The sequence below is a fragment of the Vicugna pacos genome, chromosome 29 (genome assembly GCF_048564905.1).
Source record: "Vicugna pacos chromosome 29, VicPac4, whole genome shotgun sequence".
Lineage (NCBI taxonomy): Eukaryota > Metazoa > Chordata > Mammalia > Artiodactyla > Camelidae > Vicugna > Vicugna pacos.
The window spans coordinates 4,401,837-4,424,612 of NC_133015.1; the positions used below are offsets into that span (position 1 = coordinate 4,401,837).

The following is a 22,776-nucleotide window of genomic DNA, read 5'->3' on the forward strand; positions in this document are numbered from 1 at the left end:
GAGAAGTCGAGGATGAGTCCAAGACTTCCAGCCCGGCACACCTGAGGGTGACACCGTCATCAAACACGACGGGAAACAGCCCAGGCCGGACAGGTGTGACGGGGCTCTCGGGAAGCGGTTATGAGTTGGAGCTATCAACTGAGCCGCTGAACGCGTGAAGCAAAACTTAAAGAGAAAAGCGCAAGCCAGAGACGCCTTGTGAGTCACTAGTGTGACCTGGACAAGGGTCACCACGGAAGGAGCAGAGAGAGAGGAGGAGAGACTTAAGTGCTCTGGGCACTTCAACCTCAAGAGGCTGAAGAGAAAAAAAGGACCCAACAAAAGAGAGGAAGAAATGAGACCAGAAAGGCAGAAGGATGCCAAGCAAGCTGAGTCAGGAGAGAGAAATTTCCATCAAATGCTCCTGACTGCGTCAGATGAGACAGACTCACAAAGCCGCCCCCATATGAACAACGCGGAGGTCCCCAGTGCCCTCAGTAAGGCCAGGACCAGGGAGCCTCCCTGTTGTCCGTCTGAGAGAGGAATCAGAAACAGCCATTCAGAGACAGCTCTTCCAGGTCATATTCCCCTAAGGGTAGCAACAGAAGTGAACTGTCACTGATGGATTTGTAAGGTGAAGAGCTGGGGTTTTTGCTTGTTTTTGACCTAGGAGAAATAACAGCTAGTGAGAATAGTTCAGTAGAGAAAGAAAAGCTGATGATGGGGGCTAGAAAGCCGGCTGCGGGGGCAGTAACTGAGAAGAGCAGGGCTCCGGTGCACCAGCGGAGGGACGACACTCGAGAGCGACAGTGCGAGCTCGTCTTCAGGATGAAGAGCGAAGCCCGATGCTGACAGGTGGGCAGATGTGACGGGGGAATCTGTGAGACTTTTATGGCTGCTTCTCCTTCCCTAGTGATGCAAGGACATCATACCTAAGTAGACTGCGGATGAAGGAGAGCGTTCAAATGCTTAATGATGTCATGTTTACCCGGAGCTTCAGTTTTGCTGACCACCGCGCTCCCTGATGCAGCAGCAGGAGATGGGCCTGTTACGGGCAGACCCTGGACAGACCGCCTTGGTCGGAAGCCACTTCCACTACCTGCTGTACGACTCTGCGTAAGTGAGTTACGCTCCCTAAGCCTCACTTGGAAAATAACAGTATCTACCTCAAGTCGCTGCTGGAAGATAAAATGAGCTAATGTACATAAAGCGCTCAGAAGAACCCAGGGCACAGAGCACTCACTGGCTACGCATTTACTACTGTTATTAAGGAACTCTGTGCCACAAACCCATTCTGTAATAAGGCAGAGCAAAGACGGGTAAACTAGAGCACTGCTTGTGTAGATTTTCTTGATGTGCAATGTGAAGTTTGCTGCTAAACTCGAGACTAAACGGGAAGCAAACCTTTATGTCCTCATCACCCAGCATTTAAGAACCTCACTTACACAGACGACTTCCCATTGCGAGGATCTTTGAAAGTTGTTGTTCTTGTGTTATGATCAACAAAGTACCTCACGCCTTCCCGGGTGTACCTGATTTCCCAGCCTTCCGGCAGGGGTTCTTCGTTCTGTAAGCTGAAAGGTAACGTTACAGTCACACGGTGAGCATCTTCTACGTGCAGGAAACACCTGAAGCCAGGCTGACCTGGCTCTGTCCGCAGACGCGTGCGGGACACGGAGGCCGCAGCACATACGTACCCTTGAGTCCTGGGGTCCTCCCACTGGGTTGTTTTCGTGTTATGATTCACAAAGTAAACTCTGTCTGTTGAATCCACTCTTTTTTCTAAAAAATAGAGTGAGCAGAGCATTTAACAACTATATGCTATATATACCTTTCAGATATTTTTACCAACAACCGATTCGCTTACCCCAGCCTGGTGGCAAAGGCCCGTACGGGTCATTTTCTGCAGCTAACATTGAAGCCTGATTGGAGAAGAGGGTGGGGAGAAGAAATTTAAAAACAGTATTTTAATATATGAAATTTAAAAGCAGTATTTTAATATAAAAGAATAAACTAAGCACTTGACAGAATCACATTTTATAATAATTCTCTAAAAAATACAATAAAGGAATGTGAATGTAGTAATTTAAAGACACAAAGTCCTAAAAATATAATAGATTAAGAGAAGTCAATCAAGTGATAAAATTTAATTAGTTTCTCTAACATGATTTAGAAATGATATACTGACATTAACATTTTAATCTTTTAGCCCACTCTGTAACAGTCTACAGGAGTCAAAGGCATGAGACAGAGAGTATATAGCAAATTGTGGTGTTTAGATGAGGTAATATTATTTTAAAAGAGAATCGCTAAGGGGAGGCTGTAGCTCAGTGGTAGAGCATGTGCTTAGCATGCAAAAGGTCCTGGGTTCAATCCTCAGTACCTCCTCTAAAAAATAAAAAATTAGTAATCCTAATCACCTCGCCCTGCCCCGCCCTGCCCAAAAGAAACAGTTACCACAGTTTTCCTTAAAGCAAATGCCTATAAATAAAATTAAACTTCAGTATTATATACAGACAAATGAACTTCAATGTTTTTATTAGTATCTTTTATATATTCATACTTAAAAATTTATTAATGCTTACGTATTACAACCCAGAAATATAGTCAAAAGAAAATACATTTTACCATCAATTTTAAAAGAATGACAAATATAAAAATCATTACCTGTAAAATCACTTCTTAATGATACAAGTATACACATCTTGATAAATATTTTATAAACAGATACCGTTAATTGTACTCAATATCCATTTTCTATTCCTTCTGTGATAACCACATCACTGTTTTATCTGTGGTATCAATGTGTCCATCTAAGAACATTCCATTCCCAGCCTTCCCTGTGGCTGCGTTAGCAGACTGACCACGTCTGGCCAATGAGGGACAGGCAGAAGTCCCTGGTGAGGGCATCCTTTCCAAGTAAAGGGCAGGGGCTTACTAGGAAAAAAGCCATCCCCTCTCCCAGTCTCCCCTTCCCTTTCTTTTTGCCTGGATGTAGAATGAGACCAGGGACAGCAGATCCAGAAGATCAAGGTTCAAAGCATGAAGCCGGAGGGGGGAGCACAAGGGCAGAGAGAACCTGGGCACTTGGTGGCACTACCAAGCCAAGGCAGAACTGGCCCAGACTCTGACCCTAGACCTGCTGTTGTATTTGGATAACCAAACCTCAGTCTGTTTAAGGAAATGTCCTTAAACATTCTGCTGTGTGCAGAACACACTTCTGATGTGCACTATCACCTAATTCTGCCATCTCCCAAAGGTTTTCATGTGTACAGTGAAGCTCAACCACACAGAGTATATCATCTGTTCACTATGCACAGCTAAATGGCGGACCCTTACACAGATTTCTGTACAAGTTATGGAAAAACCAGCAATGGCAGCAGGAGACGCGGGATGGCTGGGCTGGCCCGCCCACTCTCTGCTGGCTGCACAGAACCGGGAGCGGCGCAATCCGCAAATGAGAACTTACTACTTAACCCTCGAGGAAAGTGGAGTCGGATGTGCCAGCCTGAGGCAGGATTCTGAAGAAAGAGGTAAGCCTCCTTTCTGTATCTTTCCTAACTCCCTTCTAGATTTTGGGATTTCGAGTTGCCTCAGAACACTATCTAGAGATGCCCAGTACTTAAAATTCGTACTTCCTACTTACTGTGATCAAATCTATTTCACAAAGGGATTTTCCCCTCAATTAATATTGTGGGTGTTTGCTTATGGCAAAAAATAGACAACCAATTGGTCAAATTTTCAGACAGCATTGAGGTTTTCAGACAAAACTATCTGTAATCCCAAGAATGCATACTTGGTGGGCCAAAGCAGATGAAAGCGTTGTTTCTGAGAACCTGGGATGGGAATCAGAGTAGCTGGACTATGGAAAGACTGGCCTTAATAAACAGGAGGCAACTTGTTTTATCTAAAGCAAACAAAATGATTATAATTAAAGGCAGAGGACTGGGAATTGGCAAAGACAAACTGCTTTATTAAGAAATTGCACTGGTGGAAGTACCACTTAATAAAGACAAAAGCCTGAGTGTATAGTGATGCTAGTAAACTAGAATTAAAGAAAAACAAAAAAACTTAAAGTGCTTATGTACATCAGAAATGCTAATTATAAACAGCCACTGAAAAATAAACTTGTAATGCAATCTCTAACATTTGAGAAAAGTCACCAAGTTAGAAAAGGGCAAGTGCCTGGAGGACGCGGTTGTGCTAACGTCTTGTAACTCCCTCATTACCGAGTAGAGGTACCGCTGGTTGAACTGCTGCATGGCCCCCTGCAGCTGGCTCCGCTGGGACTGCCACTGCTCAAAGTTCCGGACAGATTCCATGGTGGGCCGCTGCCAGGTGGTCGTTCTCGTGTTATGATCCACATAGTAAACTCTTCCCCGATCATCGACTCTTCTTTCCCAACTACCGAATAAAATCAGCAGTGAGAAAAATGAAAATAAACGATCATCTCTTAATATACGAAACTACAATGTCGTTCGGTAACTCTTCACTCAAATCACTTAGAAACCAAGTCTGAGACATGATAAGTTGAAAGGATGTATTGACATCCTTGAGAATTATGAACGTGTCATTTGCTATTTATTTTAGCTGAATTACCTTCTCATTCTTCCCGTATGTGATTTCTAAGGACTGTCTAAAAAAGACGCCACAGTCTGAACAGTGCCCGTGTCAGTTTGACTTTCCTTTCTCCCTCTTTTTCAGATAAACACTAAGTGCTTACTGTATACTTAGCAATCTGCCTCTATCATCCCTGCCCAAGTACAGGATTCTAAGTCAACTAACTCATAGCTTTTAAACCCACCTTCCCGCGGAAGTGCAGAAGGGACCACACTGTGTCACCTCCCCCCGTTTCTGGGCACAGCGTAGAAATCAACTCACCATTTCAGCCTCAACCCCACTAAGGTCTTTCAGGAGCCCCATGTGAGAGCCAAACAGCTACCTGCTGGCCCCACGTGTGTCATACGTTTCATTCTATCACGGCTTTGTTTTAGTATTCCCTCAGAGTAGAAGGCTCTTCTCCACCAACCAGAATTCTCCCCATCCTCCAAGGGGCAGCTCACTTTAAGCCAATCTGTGTCATTAATTCTTATGATTTCAAAACCCTTTCAGCAACAAATCTCACAAAATAACGTCATTGTTGCCTTGAGTTTTCTGGACTTTGAGTATGTTCACACTGGCGGACCCTGAGTTGCGCGTGCAGGGACAGATACCGCGCGTGGCCAAGACAGTGAGGAGAACGTTCCGGGCAGAGGCAGAGAGCGAGGAGACTGTAAGCGTAACTCAGCCAGCTCTGGGCGCAGCGTGCGCGGTTATGAACGAGCAGGAAGGAGAAGGAAGACCGGTTTGTGAATGGCCTCGAATCACAGCCTCAGAGCGTAAACTTTTTTCAGTTTTCAAAATTTTTGTATTTTTTTCATGAAATGGGGAAGCGCACATATAAGCCGTCCTCCATCAGACCTGCGTCCCTTTCATACACGTAATTGTCCTGAGAACGTCACTAAAAAGCAACAAGGACCACAACTGGGTCAAAATTCTGCAACTGCTCTCAGTAAACTCACACCAGTGTTTGACAATCTCTTAAGGAAGCCCTTCCGACTAATTGTGAAAGAGACACAATATGACCAATCTGGTCTACTGGACATTCGCTCTCCACAAAGGCAGACCGAGGAAACTCATGCACCCCGCAGGAAGGAAGGATCATTCTGTGCTGCACTGGATAAACGTTTACATGCATGACAAAGCACAGCTGAAGATGGTGAGACGCTACGTTACCCCGGAGGTAAAGGCTGCGGCCTCTCCCACGTGGTGGTTCGAGTGTTATGATCCACATAATAGGTTCTACCATGAGGATCTTTTCTCTGTTCCCACCTAAAATGCAAACATAAAAGTCAAAGATGACAAACCAAGACAACCTGAAAAACTACTCCTTATAATCCAGAAAATGACAGATATATTTTACTTTAAAATACCGTATTTATATATATATGGATATGTATATACAAACACACACACACAAAATGAAGTTGTTTCTTTTCTCGATTATTAGTGCTTTTCACTTTTTTCATTTTTCCTTTCTTAATACCAGTACTAGAAACTCGGTAAGTACAGTTAGCAGGGAGCACTGAGTAATACCTGAATTTAAGTCACTAATTTAAGAACTCCAAATAATCACAAAACAGAAATTTAATCAAGGGTAAAGGAACTTTCAGCCTAATATCACTCCCAAAGCACAAAATGTCAATGAAGTAATATCCATTTTTGCCTGCTATTAAAAAAAAAATACACATCTGAAAGATTTTAGCAGAAATGGCCTTAAATCAGGAGGTGACACAGCTCTAGGACAATTCTTTCTTCTAGATGCAGAGTGCCTTCTTGTGCACGTCTACCCCTCTCTCATTTTGGTAAGTCTCTGAGTCTATGGGCATCTCAGTTTTATCTTTCTCTGTTTTATCTTGAAGACTCTCAATCTCTCATTTTCCCCACTCTCATTTTTTCCTCTGTGATCCCTGTTTCTTCCTCTCTAAACTTTCCTTAAAATGGCATAGAAATTTTAAATATAAAAAATAAAAACCTGGTTTTTCTGAGTTTAACATTCTTGGTTCCAACTGAAAGCAGAAAAAGTGAAGAATATTTTCCTTTCTCTTAGACACAAGGATCCAATTTAATTTGACTTCTTTTTGATTAGAGGCCTTTAATTAAGTTATTTTCCTACACAACGACCATACATATTGAAGTTTTTCCCTAAACAAGGTGTACACATATATACATACTTTAAATGGCATGCAAAAAATAATCATCCATTTAAGCCGCATCTAACATTAGTCACGAGATGTTTAAACAGTAACCATGAACAATGAAGGTGCCCAAGTTCACAGCTGACTTAGGATCACATAAACTATTAACCTTATCTATCACAAATCAGTGGTATAAAATCCTACACTGAAACACCCATGCTATCCTGTGCTACAAAAATCTAGATTTATAAGTATTTCACTAAAACTTGAAATTTCAGACTTACTTCCTTTGTTTTTATATAACAAAAAAGTTCATGGAAAGGTAGGATTTAAGGAATTTCATTTTAAAGACATTCAGGGAATACTTACCAATGGGCTACTGATTTGTATGAAAGCTTACTGGCCAAAAACAAATACCTACAAAGTGTATCAAGTTTCAAGAACTCCCTAATAACGATATCTTTGCTATTTTTAGGTATTAATTCCTACAATCAGTCGTTGAATTTGTATTGCTGTTCTCTATCAAAGTTTCCTGGTTTCAATCCTTCCTTAACAAGTACTCTTTACTGCTTTTAATTTAGGTTTGAATTTTTATCAAAATTACATATACGTCTTTTTCTCTTTTTAACAAGCTTGCTTTACTACTTGTTAAATTTCAAACATAATGTATTGATTTCTCACTATGGAAGATAAAGCTGTCTCTTTACTGCAAACATACACTCTGTAACTTGGACCCTCCTTCCAACAGCTCCAAATGCACTCGTACGCCATGTCCTTCCCTTACAATTTTTAGGGCTGTGTAAACCCTCCGACAGCTGAGCCATGGAACATAACATGATTTGTCTCTTTAATTGTCTCCTTTCCCCCCACTTTCTTATTTTCTATGTACTTCTTATTAATTTAACTCCAAATATTTTTTCCAGTTGCGTAAGTCTCTCAAAACATTCAAGCTCACTGGGTCTTTGATCAGTTGCACCTGCCTTCTGAGGAGCTACCAGTTCAGAGCCGCTGAGCGTGAGGGCTGCTCACATCTGCCACCAAGCTTCCCTTTCGTCAAAAAGAAACATAATCAAGAGCACCATCCATAAAATGAACTACGAAGCCCTTTTTTAGTTTCATCCTAAGTTAACCGCAAACATTTCTAATTTAACAGTCAATAAATACTCAGTAAGCACTCAGGTTCCAAGCATAATGCAAGCCACATGGTTCTTAGGTTTTCCACAACAAGGGGTCACTTTCAGATTTCAGTGTTTTCGTTCCAAAGAGAATTTATCTTCCTCAAACCAAACTGCTTGTTACACAGAACCTCATATTCAGAACTACTTTTGGATACCATCTTTGTAATTTTCTATGTTCGGTTCCCTAGATCAAGGGTAGGCAAACTTTTGCTGGGAAGTGCTAGATAGTAAGTATTTTAGGCCTTGTGGGCCAAAAGGCAACATCAAGAATGCCGTGCAGGCGCTTCCCTAATAAAAGCAAATCACACGGCCCCCCCGCCCCCCGTGGTAGGGCGCCCCAGGCTGCAGGCCTGCTGTGTACCAGGCGGCCCTCTGCTGACAACGCTGCTGGCCACCAGGGGAGGGGCCTGGCCAGTTTCTCCATCTGCCCAGCGACTCTGGGGTCCCGCTGTGCTTCCTCTTCTCCCAGGCAGCTGGTGCACCAGGAAGCAGCTCACTGAGCTGTCACTCCCAGAGTGACAGTCTACTTGGTAGGGAACAACAGTCGCCAAGAATGAGTCCCTAAGGCCTGGGCGGTGACCAGAGCGGGATTTGGGCAGCGATGGGGGGGCAGTATAGGGACAAAGGGGTACACCCAGGCTTCGTCTGGGGGACTCACAGTGACAGCCCACAAGAGCTGTCCCCGTGGACCCTGTAACAGTGAGGGGCTGGAACTGGCCAGAGACTGGATTATCCCAGCATAGAAATTCATGAACACCCCCAAACAGGTGTAGGTACCAGGCCGACGGGCGAGACTTCTTAGTGGAGTTCTTCAATTTCATGGAGACACAGGCCGACGTGTAACTGCCGCCCCTCACCTTCAACCACGCTCCTCCCCTCTCCAGTGTCTAGACACAGTCTCCCTGTCTCACTAAGACACTGTGTATAAATCCCCAAAACCCACTGTGGAAGGATTCTGGTAAAGACATTACAATAAAAACAACAGAATTTAGTTACTAACTGGGTCACTACTGGTTTCAAATTTGGATAATGGGTAGATGTAAGACTTGCTTTCTCGTAAACCACGATCAACAGCTGCTGGGCCGTGCCGTGCGCTTGCTCCTCTCTCTCCTGGCTCCTGCCATCAGCAGCTGACCGCCTTCTATGTCAGTCCCATTTTTTAAAACAAAAGACTACTCCCCAGTTCCATATTTCTTCTTGCTCGCCTCTACCAAACATTCCTCTTTCCCTGTATGTTCCCAGGGAAAAAGCTCTACACCATCGTTCCCCCTCTTTCAAAGAGCTTTCTATCACACTTCCAACCCCACCCCCCACCCCCTCCCCAGCCCATTCACTCCATCACAGAGACGTCTGAATACAGCGCTATTTCCCAGAAACCACTTTGTCAAAGGTCAATAATGAATAATCTCTCTGTCATTAAGTTCAATGAGTGCCTTTCAATTCTCCTCTGACTTGAATTTTCAGGAGCTTTTGACCTTGTCAACCATTTCCTCAGAAGCATTTACCAGCCAGGGGCTTTGCTCACTGACTCAAAATCATTTAATCAAGCACTAATTTACTTATAAATATTTATTGAGTACCTGCTGTATGGAAGACAGCGTTTTAGGCATGAGGAATACAGAAATGGACTCAGTAAAGCCCCCTTTCAGTCTAGTGGAGAGAAACTGACAGTAACACACAAACATATGTATGTCACCTGGTGATTTAAATGTTATAAAGAAAAATAAAACAAGTAACATCATGCTGATTTAAAACAAAACAAAACAAAACCCTGAAGAGCTCATACCAATTTCATTTATGCTAAGTTCTATAACAGGGAAAACTAACTTATAATCTACTGCGGTGAAAAATTGGGACAGCGATGACTTATTCCCTAAAAGTAGGGACAGGGACTGAAACGGGGCTTGAGAGAACTTTCTGGGGTGATGATAATATTCTAATCTTGATAAGGGTTTGGGTGATTTGCATTTGTCAAAACTCATCAAAATGGTATATTTAAGACATGTGCATTTTCTTCTATGTACATTTTACCTAAAAATCTTTAAACAGATATTGAACTCTAGTTAATGATAGGCAAGCTGAAGTTTCGAGAGCCAAAATGTACTGATATCTGTGACTTACTGAATTATGTTTAAAAATTAGACGAATGGAGAAATGAAGAGACAGGAGATAAAGCAAGCAGAGTAAAATGTCAGTTAGACACTGTGGTAGACAGATACAAGGGTGTTCACTGCAAAATTCTTTTACTTTTCCTGCATGCTTGTAAATTTTCACAACAGAAGGTTGGAAAAAAATAAGGCCAGGTAAGAGGGATGGGGACAGACGGGCCTGATTTGGACAGAGGGAATCGGGAAAGGCCTCTGGAACCAGGTAACATTTGAGCAGAGACATGCAGATATGTGACGAACGGCATTCCACACAGAAGTCAGAGCAAGTGCAACGGCCTTTGGGTAAGATCGCGCTTGGTGTTAACGCTCAGTCGCCACCCTCAGGCTAGAATTCTCTTCCTTCACGACACCGGCGAAGTTACACTGAGTAACACTAAGCTACCAAAGAGAGGAAGCATAGGAACCAAGGAGATTTCTGAGGAAAGAGGGAAGATGTAGATCTGAAAACTGCTGACTCACATGGTTACAGAAGCCACGTGCTGCACTGGCCGGAGAGCCGAGCGCGGCTCCACACCCCCTTCCACTCCTCACGCCAGTGACCATCCCCCGGCCCAACGTCACCCGAGGAGACCAGCGCCCACCTTACTGCAGGCTCCTTCACTTCTCACCTGGATTAGCAGCTTCTAAACTTTTTGGGCAAGAGCTCACACAGTAAGAAATATATTTGACATAATCATCTCTGTGTGCGCCAGACTATTTACCCACAGATTTTATACAGACAAACACACCAGAAAAGGACTTCCCAGAAATAACTAGCACACTTACCTAACACATTTAGGTATTTTCTGCTCTATTCTATATTGACATACTTCACTATGTGTTGAAATGCTCGTCACAATCTATCAACAGGTTGCAACCTGGGATCTGAAAATCACTCATCTGGATTCCTACAAAATTCTCCTAACGCAAAAGACAGCATGCGGTGGCTACAGCCGTGGAGAAGTGTTTACCTGGTCCCACAGAATTAAGTTTAGGGACTTACCATTTCAAACGGGCACGCTGCTTCTCTCCTTCATAAAACACACACCTGGCTGCTGTCCTAGCTTGTCTCCTTAGCTCCTAGCCCACCTACACCACTGCTGGAACGATCTGCACTTAAGTGCAAATATGCCACTCCCCTGCTTAAAACTCCCAAGCCCTCAGCAGGCATACAAAATTCTCCACAGGACTCCTTTCCTTGCTTTCCTAAATGCTCAACTCAAGCTGTAACAAAATCCTATTTCCTGAGTTCAGTTTACTCGCTTTCTAAGGACGCCAGAGATCTGAACACGCAGTTAGCTCAACTGAGAATGAAACCTCTCACCACCTCTGCCTCCATGACTGCCTTGTTCATCCCTACTCCTCTTTCAGAAATCCGCTTAAGGGTCATTTCTTCCAGAAGGTATTCTTTATCTCAAGAGCGCAGGTTTCTCCCCACTACCTCCCTCTGTGTATGTTCCCTCCCACCGCGCCCTAAACTTCCCTCTGGCGCAGCCTTCACTGTACTGCAGTCACTCTTTACTTATCTTTACCCCCCACCAGATCACGAATGTGCTTGACAGTCAGAACAGCTTCTTATATACCTGAGTCACACTTGCAGACACATGAGACTAGGATAAATGACTAAGTTGCCAAAGACAGAAGACAAAGGGACAATGAGAAATTTTTCAGAGGGAAGGAAAGATACTGTAGGGCCCCAAATGACTGCAGGAAGCAAGCTGAGATTTCCAGTAAGTAGAGAAAAGGAAGTTCAGACAAAGGTCTGGCCTGGACAAATAGATTTCACAGCTAAAGTGATGGGGAGGGGGTGCAAGACTCAACAGGGGAGGCAGACGCAGGAGAAGACCAAAGGCTGAAATCACACCTGCGCAACAGGCAAACCCAGACGAGCCAGAGAAGAGCACTGAGAAACAACAGTTCAAACGTGAGGGGCGCATGGACACAGTGACTGTGATGAGACAAGGAGGGTGACGAGGTGGAGACCTTCAGAGCCGCACCTCCAGCAGCTACGAGAGTAGACGCTCTAACTGCTGTGAGCTGTGTACGACGCCGTGTGCACACCCCAATTCTATTACAGCATTTTCATGTTGGATTGTATATACGCTTAAAAATGAGCGACTAAATAAGCTTCCTGAAGGGAGAGACAATGAATCAATCATGTGAGTATCACCAGAGCCAAGTAAAGAGTCAAAAAAAAAAAGACCTATTAATAAAACAGGACAGATGACCAAATGGAATACCCTTTAAAGACAAGCACAGGAAGCTGAGTAATTATAGTGGGAGATTTAAAGGAGATCCAGAATTACTGGGCAGCAGTGAAAACCCGAGTCCGTAACAGCGCTAATCAGCAGAGCTAGGGGACTCTCCCCAGCACGCAGTACTCACTGCGAAAAAAGCCAGCTACCCGTTCCCTTGCCCGGGGAGCCAACAATAAAGGAAGCTAGGGAACCTGTGTGTGTCATTACGCACAGGGTCATCAGGGTCACTCTAAACTGAAAGTCAACCAAGAATCAAACCAGGAGGGTCTTGCAAATGATGTAAGGCACATACGGCACATACTAACTAGAAGAGCAATTGTTTATAGTTTTAAAAAATACTTGGCTTGTTGGTGGGGGGAGGGTATAGCTCAAGTGGTAGAGTGCATGCCTAGCATGCACAAGGTCCTGGGTTCAATCCCCAGTACCTGCTCTAAAAATAAATAAGTGAACCTAACTACCTCCCCCCTAAAATACTTCGTTTTTAGCAAATAAACAAATTCTATTTATCAGATTTCAACTTACCAAATGGAAATATATACATATTCAACAGTCACATATTATCAAAAAGTTGCTACTTAAATTAAATGTAAGTTGCCTATCTTTAAAAAAAGATTCAACTTACCCCGAGGGCAGAGTCTCTGTGCTGGCGTTTGCAGACTGCGGCCGCGTGGGTTCCACGCTCCCCTCTGGCTGTCTTAATTTGGCTGCTTCAGAAGCTGAGCTACTTCCAGAATTGGAGGTGGAAGGGTCTAACGCGCTTCTAGCCTCAGCTCCGAATGCTGCACCGTTAGGATGAATACATTCACTGTTTTCTGAGGAAGCCAGGATTTCCTGAACTGGAGGATCTTCGACAGCAGTGCTAATGCAATTTGACGACAAGGTGGTTTCTTCAGCCACTCCTGCGGTACCCGCGGTGGAAGCATCACCAGTTGGTGCAGATGAGGATGATTCTCCATTGACTGAAAAGGGAAAATTCATGAGATGATCTGTTAATATCAAGGAATGGCAAGGCAATCAACTAACTCATCAATTACACTTATTCAGACCCTAATTTACAAGGAGCAATGTATCAGGTACTGATGGAAATAAAGTAAAACAGATATTTTTTTGTGCTCACATTTTAGATGTGAATGTATAAATAATAAAAATTTAAGAATATACATACACACCAATAACCCTAACTTAACGAAAGAGAAATCAACTTTAAAATACCAAATGTTTTTCTTCAAAATTATTCTGAAAATCTGCATGGGTTACATAAAAACTTTAAAATGACTCGTTTCAATCTCCCTTTCCATATGCAAATGTAGCTAATATCAAAAGAACTCTTGCCAATAGTGGGAAATATAACGTTGCATTAATTCTTAAGCTAGTCCTAGAGGAGAATGGAAAAAAAAAAAATCCAGGAACTCATTCTACACTTTCTAGAGAAACAGCCAGCACTGGGATCCAGTGACACAATTTCTGAATTTTCATTTTAAATGTGATTGATCCATTTCAACTACATGTCACTATAAAAGTGAGTCAAATTAAAACTGGAACGAGAATAGATTATTAAACAAAACTTATTAGAAAATTACATATTAAAGTTCTAAGCGAAATAGAGGAGGGAAATACAATTAAGAGTAATGGAATCTTCAGGTAGTTTTTTTTTTAGAAGAAAATGCTTTATTTTCTTAAAATTTTACAGTGTATTTATCAAAAATAAGAAAATACTGAATTTGAGTCCTCCTGATTAGAACTATACGAAAATGTTTTCTTTGTGATGTCTCAAGGCCAAAATAAAATGAAAGTGTTTGAAGATCTAGGTAAGACACTGCAGTGCAGAAATGATGATGGCCAAGGACCCGGCCATCTCCTAAGGGCTGTTATAGCCTTTTCTGAAAAGTCTCTCTAGAGTTGTTGAATCTATAACCAGAAACCTGGAAGAAACTCATTTCTTATGTGTCTAATGTACAAAAAGGAAAATGATTTAAAACGTTCTGTGATTTTTTTTTTGCTTTAGAATTGTTTGTTAAAGTAAAAATCAAAAAGAAATATATCGTAAATTAATTCTTCTGAATATATGTTCTCAGAGAAAGGAACTGGAATGCTAACCTACAAAACATCCATTCAAGAATTAAGTACTGTAATGCTGCACAGATACTCTAGATGGCAATTATTTTTAAATTACAGAGACTGAAGGTGATCACATTGTCTTGGATATTTTAACACAGAAGCATGAAACTCAAATATAGCTTTACTTAATGTGCATTTTTCCTCCTTGTTTATGAATTTTTCATCATATTCTTTTGACATTTGGTCTAATCCCTATTAGGCTTTTATATTACAGTATTTTTTTTTACATTCATAGACATTTGTGTCTGTTTTGATTAATACTTTAAATACATATATACAGCATACTGCACATTTTATTTTACATATATGTACTGATTATCGTTTCTAAGAACAGATTAGAGCGTTAGCTTTTTAAACTTAGTTATCAAAGGAATAAAGACAACTACAAAATAAGAATCAACAGAATGCGGTAATCCAATCATAAAGTTCAGTCAGATGTGCTTATACATATTCCAGAAATCAAAACGATAATTAGTTCATTTGTGTCCTTATTATGATTGTTATTATTTTTTAGATTCCTCATATAAATGATGTGATATGACATTTTTCTTTCTCTTTCTGGCTTACTTCACTTAGAATGACAATCTTCAGGTCCATCCATGTTGCTGCAAATGGCATGATTTTATTTATTTTTATGGCTGCGTAGTGTTCCATTATATATATGTATATGTACCACATCTTTATCCAGTCATCTGTTGATGGACGTTTGGGTTGTTTCCATGTCTTGGCTACTGTAAATAGTGCTGCTATGAACACTGGGGCACAGGTGTCTTTTTGAATTTTATTTTTCTCCAGATACATGCCCAGGAGTGTGACTGCTGGATCACACGGGAAGTCTGTTTTCAGTGTTTTAAGCAACCTCCATTCTGTCCTCCACAGTGGCTGCACCAATCTACACTCCCACCAACAGTGTAGGAGGGTTCCCTTCTCTCCACACCCTCTCCAGAATCTATCATTTGTAGACTCTACAGTGATGGCCATTCTGGCTGGTGTGAGGTCATATCTCATTGTAGTTTTGATCTGCATTTCTCTGACAATTAGCGATGCTGAGCATTTTTTCATGTGTCTATTGGCCATTTGTATGTCTTCATTGGAGAACTGCTTGTTTAGGTCTTCTGCCCATTTTCAGATTGGGTTGTTTGTTTCTTTGATATTAAGGTGTATGAGCTGTTTATATATTTTGGAAATTACTCCCGTGTCAGTCACATCATTTGCAAATATTTTCTCCCATTCTGTAGGTTGTCGTTTCATTTTGTTGATGGTTTTCTTTGCTGTGCAAAAGCTTTTAAGGTTAATTAGGTCCCATTTGTTTATTTTTGCTTTTATTTCCATTACTCTAGAAGGATCCAAACAAGTATTGCCATGATTTACGTCAAAGACTGTTTTGCCTACGTTCCCCTCCAGGATGTTACAGTAATCGGTCTTACATTTAGGTCCTTAATCCACTTTGAGTTCACTTTTGTGTATGGTGTGAGGCAGTGTTTTAACTTCATTGATCTACATGTAGCTGTCCAGTTTTCCCAATACCAGTTGCTGAAGAGACTATCTTTTCTCCATTGTATATTCTCGCCTGCTTTGTTGAGGATTAATGGACTGTAGCTGTGCAGGGGATTTGTAGAGTGGAGAAAGAATTCTGTGTGCTACTGTGATGGTGGGTACATGGCAACATGCATTTCTCAAACCCCACAGAACCCATACAACACAATAATGACCCTTGATGTCAACTATGGACTTCAGTTAACAATGATACATTTATACTGGTTCATTAATTTCAACAGTATACCACAGCAATGCAAGACATTGACAATAGGGGAGATTCTAAGCTGGCTACGGGGAGCATGTATCTGACTGGAGGGATTACTATTCATACACAGTGGTTCTCACCGGGGGGCAAATTTGTCCTCCATCCCCCCAAAGACATTTAGCAACGTCTGGAGGTGTGTTTGTTTATCACAACTAGAGGAAAGGGATGATATTACTGGCATCTAGTAAGTACAGGCCAGGATGCTGCTATTATCCTAAAACGCACAGAAAGCCACCCATAACAGAGAATTATTTGGCCCAAAATGTCAACAGTGCTGAAGCTGAGAAACTCAGGGTGATGTGTACGTGCCCAGACACGAGGCAGTGTCCAGTCTACAGGAGCTGCAAAATAAACACCTGTTAACAATGACAAAAAAGATAAGATAGACAGGGAAGGAAGGGAAGGAGAAGGGGGTCACAGGTTCCTTGCTCATGAAAGAATACAGAGAATTACACTAAGCAAGTAACTGAAATCTTACGTGACGGGAATGACAGCAGAAGCTTATGCAAAGCATTTCCTTCTCTACAGACAGACGACCACATCCACTGACTTGGCTTCTTAATGAATCTATCTCAAGCCTTACTTTCAGCCATTACGACTTTTGGGTTACAAGACAGACCTCCTTCATTTCACATTTAGTCCTTGAGAAGTAAGTTTCCCATGGACTTTATGACACACACATCTCATAGCGCCGTGCATTTGTACTCTCACAATTCACCCAAATAAAGTAGAAAAAGGTGGAAATATTGAAGACTCTGAGTATCATTTTTACTCTTTTTTAAAAAGTATGACATACACACTAAAGTTCTTTAAAAGTCAATTCACTCTTGAAAGTGGCTGCAGCTTTGAAGGAGGTAGAGAGCCAGGGAGCCTCTGGTAATGGCATAGTTCTGTATCCTGACTGCAGTGCTAGTAGCTACGTGAAGCCACACATGAAAACTGCACAGAAACACACACACACACACAACACAGGTGTAACTGATGACGTGTGGATTGTGTCGATGTCAATTTCCTGATTTTGACATTGTGCTATAGTTATACAAGACGTCAACATTGGCGTAGACTGAGAAGGGAGCATGGGACCTACCTGCACATTTCTTGGCAACTTTCTGTAAATCTGTATTTCAAAATAAAAAGCTAAAAGCAAAAGTCTAATGAACTTGTGAAATGTTAATTCTGCCTGAAACTTACCATACTGAGCTCTGATCCACTTTACTAACAGAACAATAATTATACATTAGCAATAGTCATTTCACACTAGAAGTTAAGGGTGAGAGGTGGAAAGTAGAAAAGAAAATTGTATTTTTCTTAAATAGCACTGTCCTAGGTGGTAGGTGTTTTAAATTTATTATCTCATTTAAGCTTCAAAAAAAACCTATAAGGCATTATTGAGTATTAGTCTCTTTTTATAAATGGAGAACCTAAAATTTCAGGATGTTAAATTTATCCAAGGTCACATGGTTAAAACAGTAAGAGGAGAAGCTGGGATTAAACCTAGTCCTGTTAGAAGCCAAATCTAATCTTTTCAGTCATGACTGCCTCCCATCTTAGCTTAGAACAAGTACCAATATTTACTTACTAAACTTGTTAAACGGATCCTCCGAAGCCTCAAAAGAACAGGACGGGGAAATGCACCCTACGCTCTGCTGCCCCCAACCCGCCCCGCCCCCGCCCTGCCAAAAGCCCTTACGTTTGACAACGTCTCTGGTGAAAAGAAGTCATTTGTCTTAAACTCCTTAGCACAGGCCCACAGTCCCTTATCTGGAAACTTTTGGGCCCAAGTGCATTCCAGAATTCCTAACCTTCCAGAATTTACAAAGGTAACATGGCATGCATACTATTACACTCACACTGAGCAGGACTGGGCGCTACACACCGAAATTAAACACAGTATTACTTCTGCAGCAAAATGCAGGGATTCTCGTAGTAAGTATGATAAATACCCTCAGGTCAGTCCTAGTCATTTTGCCATCAAATGAGTTTATCAAAATGAGTTTTGGTTTTAAAGATTTTAGGATTCTGGAATCACAAGGAAGGGATTAAACATGTAAGGTGTCATACACAGAATATGCACACTCCCACCCCCATCACCATCCCAACAATGAAAACTGATTTTTAAAGTTCTTTAGAAAAAGGAGTATCAGTTTTGTGCCAGCACCTTAAAGGGGATAACCCCACCGCTTGAAAAGATACCTGAATCCATCCTCCTACTGAGCAATGACAAATCATACAGTGACACTGGTGAAGTGGTTGCTACCAACACAGTAGGTTCTGGAAGCCTTTGTAAACCAGCCAATGGAATGGTGGCAGTTGGACTGTTTTATCAGATGTGACCAATGATAATCAGAGAACATGCAAACACAATCACGGAGCTGACTGGGAGAATGTCACTTAAAGCTTATTGTGGTATAAAAGATGGACAACTTTGAGACACTAAAAATCACACGCACCCAAATGAACAGGACAGCAGAGAGCTGAACGCCAGCGAGCTGGCTGTCAGTCACAGCCCCTCTTCTCCTAGCTGGGCTCTCTCTGTGCCTCAGTTCCTCCCGGAGACAAAGAGAAAAATACTAGCACCCATCTCAAAGAGCTATTTTGAGAGTTAGACCAGTAAATGGATATAGTGTTTAGAATATGCATAGCACAAATGTTAGCTCTTACTATTATTCCAATTGTCTTGGGTTTCATTGCACTTATTGTGAATGTCATGGGAATTACGTTCCACGGAGCCTTTATTTCTAGTCCCTCATGTGTGTATTTTTAAATAATCTAGAAAAATTCAAATATTATGAAAAACTGCACTGTAATCTTTGCATTTCTATCATAGAATGGAAGATTTTAAAAGACTGTAAAGTAAGCGTAGATATAGTTACATAAAATTTAATTTAGTCTTCTTTTAAACAATGAGTCACAAAGGGCCATGCTTACCAGTGTCATTGGCAGGCTCAGATGTGAGTGGTTTTGGAGCTGGTGTGTTTTTGGGTCTGGCAGCAACCTGAGATGGAGATGAGGGTGCGCTGTCTCCATTAACTACGTATGAACAGCATGAGTTTTGTACCACAGTGCTTGTAGGTACATGATTATCTATTCCATTAGTCCCCTCAGCGGCCAACCTTTAAAAAAAAAAAGAAAGACACCTTACTTCAATGAATTAAGTACAATTAAATAGCTTTTCATTAGAAGTTTCATATATCGAGTTCGTAACGTTCAAGCAAAGTGACAGGTACAGAGTAATGAACAAAAGATACTTTCATTACACTTTTTACATTTTATTTTTTACATCTTACATTTTACTACATTTTTATTACATTAAAGTTTAAATTACTTTCAGTTCGAAGTGTATCCACATTGTCATACATATGTACATTGAGGTATATAAAAATACTAAGTCAAAATGAAGCAATGACCAAATTGTACATTTAAAATATTTGTCTAAGAATATTAACATTTATTTTTAAATGCTCTGAAAGTATTTTCAAAAAGATCATAAAACTTATAAAAATCAATTCCTAAGTATTGGAATTTTACTGAACACTGGAAAATAAGACAAAAAAAAGTCTTTGACTATTGAGTGCAAGTTATGAACCAGCACTAAAATAATGAGCACTTGTTGATCAGAAAAAGCTAAAAATCACATCCCTGAGTTAGAACTTACAGTGTTTATATTACTGCAAATAAACAAATAAATACATCTACAACTACAAAATCAAACATTTTAAATCTTGGCAGTGGAAAAGGAGCTAGGTGATACTCATGTAAGTGATCAGGCAACCTTTTCCAAACACACAGGCTGCCTTGTACCTGTTCTCTACAGAGTAGCCTTCATTAAAAAAAATACATATAAATCAGACCACATCTCAGTCCTGCCCCACCCCTCCATCTCTATATCTAGTTCTTTCTCTCCAAGCTCCTCTTTGCTCACCTTGCAGCAGATATACTAATATATCAATTTTATTGTATATGAAAAACACGGTAAGTCTTCAACTTTATTACAAATTATTACATACAGGGAGTAAAATTATAGTGACTCACAAGATTATCCAAAAAAAGGGTTAAATATTATATTCTAGAGGTAGAATTTACAGAGCATAAATTAACTAGAAATACACTCAAGGTCTTGTCACTTGCTAATTCCTCTGCCTGGGTTCCTCCCTCAGAACTCTGCATGGATGGTGTATTTTTGACTTTTTAAGTTTAGCTTGATGGCACTTCCTCAGAGATGATTCTCTGACATTTCTCTTTAAAACAGGCCACTCCTGTCACCTGTCCTGTGTTCCAATGACTCCACAGTTCTGATCCCTGTCTCTGACTAGTTAGTTTAGTTCTTCACTTGTTTACCATTTCCCTCTATCCCACCAGAATGAAAACTTCACAGGAACAGGACCGATATTCTTAGTGCTTGGACTAGTGTCCGGCATCAAAAAGGCACTCACTAAGCACCTGACGGATAAACGAATGAATGAATGCCACACTCCCTTCCCCTGTCACCTATACATTTGGATGAGATATGTCTAGGAACTCAGACAGATAAAGTCTTAAAAAGGCTCCCAAGCGATTCTGATTTGTACACCCTTCCCCAAGCCACCCAGCAAGAGTCAGTGATCACGGAGTCCAAATAAAAGAACCGGACTGAAGTCTTCGTGGTGCTGCAGAATTAATTTTTGATTCAAAATATATTACTATGCAATAAATAATACTAGGTTTTAGGTTTTAGTCTGGTAGTGATTTAAGCTCCTTTATCCATCTAAAATTGTATTTCAAAAATTATAAAAACAGATATACACACACGCTAATACATTTTAATCTACCTAATTGTACCCTTTCAGTTAATTTTCTCAATGTAAATTATAATATAGACACTAAATAAATACATATATTTAACCCAAACATATATTCAGAAGACATACTTACCTGTTCAAGTGCTCTATGAAAATCAGTTAATGGTGATTTAGGAATAATGACATTAGTAACTTTTGATTAATAAAAGTCATACTGTCATATACCAACATGCTCTTTCAAATGTAACAAGTCAATTTCACAGGAACATATTTTCAGGTGTTCATTCCATTATGTTTGGTCTACTACGTGCGTTCATTCTAATTTAATCACTTCAAACAGAAGTCTACTAATTGTTATCAAATGTGAATGCACGGGCGGCGCTGAGATGGCAGACTGCCCTCTAAGGAGGGGGGGTGTAATCCGCGCAACATCTACCTCGCGGTGATGACAGGAAGCTGCCAACTCAGACAGCAATAAGATAACCATTTCCCCACACTGTCTGCCTCCATTTACTGATAAAGTATGCCCAAGTACAGATTCTAAAAAGCCATTTCCAATAAAGAAAAGAATGAAGTACTGACACTCGCTACAACAGGGAGGAACCTTATTCTAAGGAAAAGAAGCCAGTAACAGAAGGTCACATATTATACGATACCATTTACAAGAAACGGTTAGAACAGGCAAATCTATTGAGACAGAAAGCAGATTACTGGCTGCCAGGCGCTGGAGGGAAAGAGGGATGGAAAGCGGTTGTTCATGGTACAGTTTCTTTCTGAGGATGACGAGAATGTTTTGAAATCAGATAGTGGTGATGGTTACACAACTCTGTGTTATACTAAAAACCACTGAAATATATACTTTACTCTTATGATATGTATATTATATCTCAATAAAGTCATTATTAAAAAAAAATTCTGGTAAGAATTCAACCAAACGGCATGCTTAGATGTAAGCTTTTAAATTCTACGGCAAACAACTGAGGTTAAAATTTTAAACTTCATATATGGAAAATGTTACATTACTTTGCCACAAATACTAAAATAAAATATTCTACCTGGTGGCTGTCCTTGCTGAAGGCTCTCCATTTTCATGTAAGGCATCACCATTTTGCTGTATTTCTACTGAATGACAAAAAAGAAAGAAACTAGATTTTTATATACTTCTTGCTGGTTTTTTTCCTTCAAATTCTAAAAACACATAAAGTCAGCTTACTGGCTGGAGATGAGCTGCAGTTTGTTACATTTTCTTGCTCGATCACCAGTCCATCGAGCACAACGGTTAATTCACCAGTTTGCACTAAACCATTCTTGGTTTCCAAGGAAAGTTTTAATTGTTCTTTCACTCTTTCCACTAGGAAAAAAAAATCCTAATTTAAAAGCTTTGTCACGTACAGAAATATGTTTTAGAAATCAAAACTACTTATCAAGAATTACTGTATTTCAGTGCTTGCTGGCTACTCATGGAAGGAATTATTTGTTTGAAATCAGAAGATCTTTTCATACCACCCCAGGATCACATCCTTTACACCCAGCTGAGTAACTCCTCCCTCCACCACACACTCCCAGTGTCATCTTTAACTGCTCCTTTGCACAGTATAAACCTCAGAGAACATACAAATGCATCAAGACAGTACAGCAACCATGTAAACTTCCTCTCTGGCCCAAGGTACCACATAGGACTTGTGGTTAAGCCAAAATTTCTGCATGAGAGTCAGGGGGCTTGGTTACTAATTCCAGCTCAGGAACTTCGGCTGTACTTTGAGTAAGCGGTCAAACT

The 22,776-nt window shown here is 40.9% G+C and overlaps 1 protein-coding gene across 7 annotated transcripts in view; it reads right to left on the minus strand.

Moving 5' to 3' along the window:
* Nucleotides 1-22,776, minus strand: part of WWP1 (WW domain containing E3 ubiquitin protein ligase 1) — an 84,621-nt gene that overhangs the window by 26,877 nt on the left and 34,968 nt on the right. For 5 of the 7 annotated variants that reach the window (XM_072951725.1, XM_072951729.1, XM_072951726.1 and 2 more), the window contains 9 exons: nt 22,213-22,350; nt 22,055-22,121; nt 19,150-19,334; nt 12,922-13,258; nt 5,755-5,850; nt 4,209-4,383; nt 1,847-1,901; nt 1,677-1,761; nt 1,425-1,553 (listed from right to left, as the gene is read on the minus strand). In XM_072951725.1, the coding sequence (XP_072807826.1) occupies nt 1,425-1,553; nt 1,677-1,761; nt 1,847-1,901; nt 4,209-4,383; nt 5,755-5,850; nt 12,922-13,258; nt 19,150-19,334; nt 22,055-22,121; nt 22,213-22,350 (1,267 nt within the window). Of the gene's footprint in view, nt 1-1,424; nt 1,554-1,676; nt 1,762-1,846; nt 1,902-4,208; nt 4,384-5,754; nt 5,851-12,921; nt 13,259-18,414; nt 18,466-19,149; nt 19,335-22,054; nt 22,122-22,212; nt 22,351-22,776 lie in introns of those variants that run through there. The other 2 variants (XM_072951730.1, XM_072951731.1) reach the window with 2 other exon arrangements.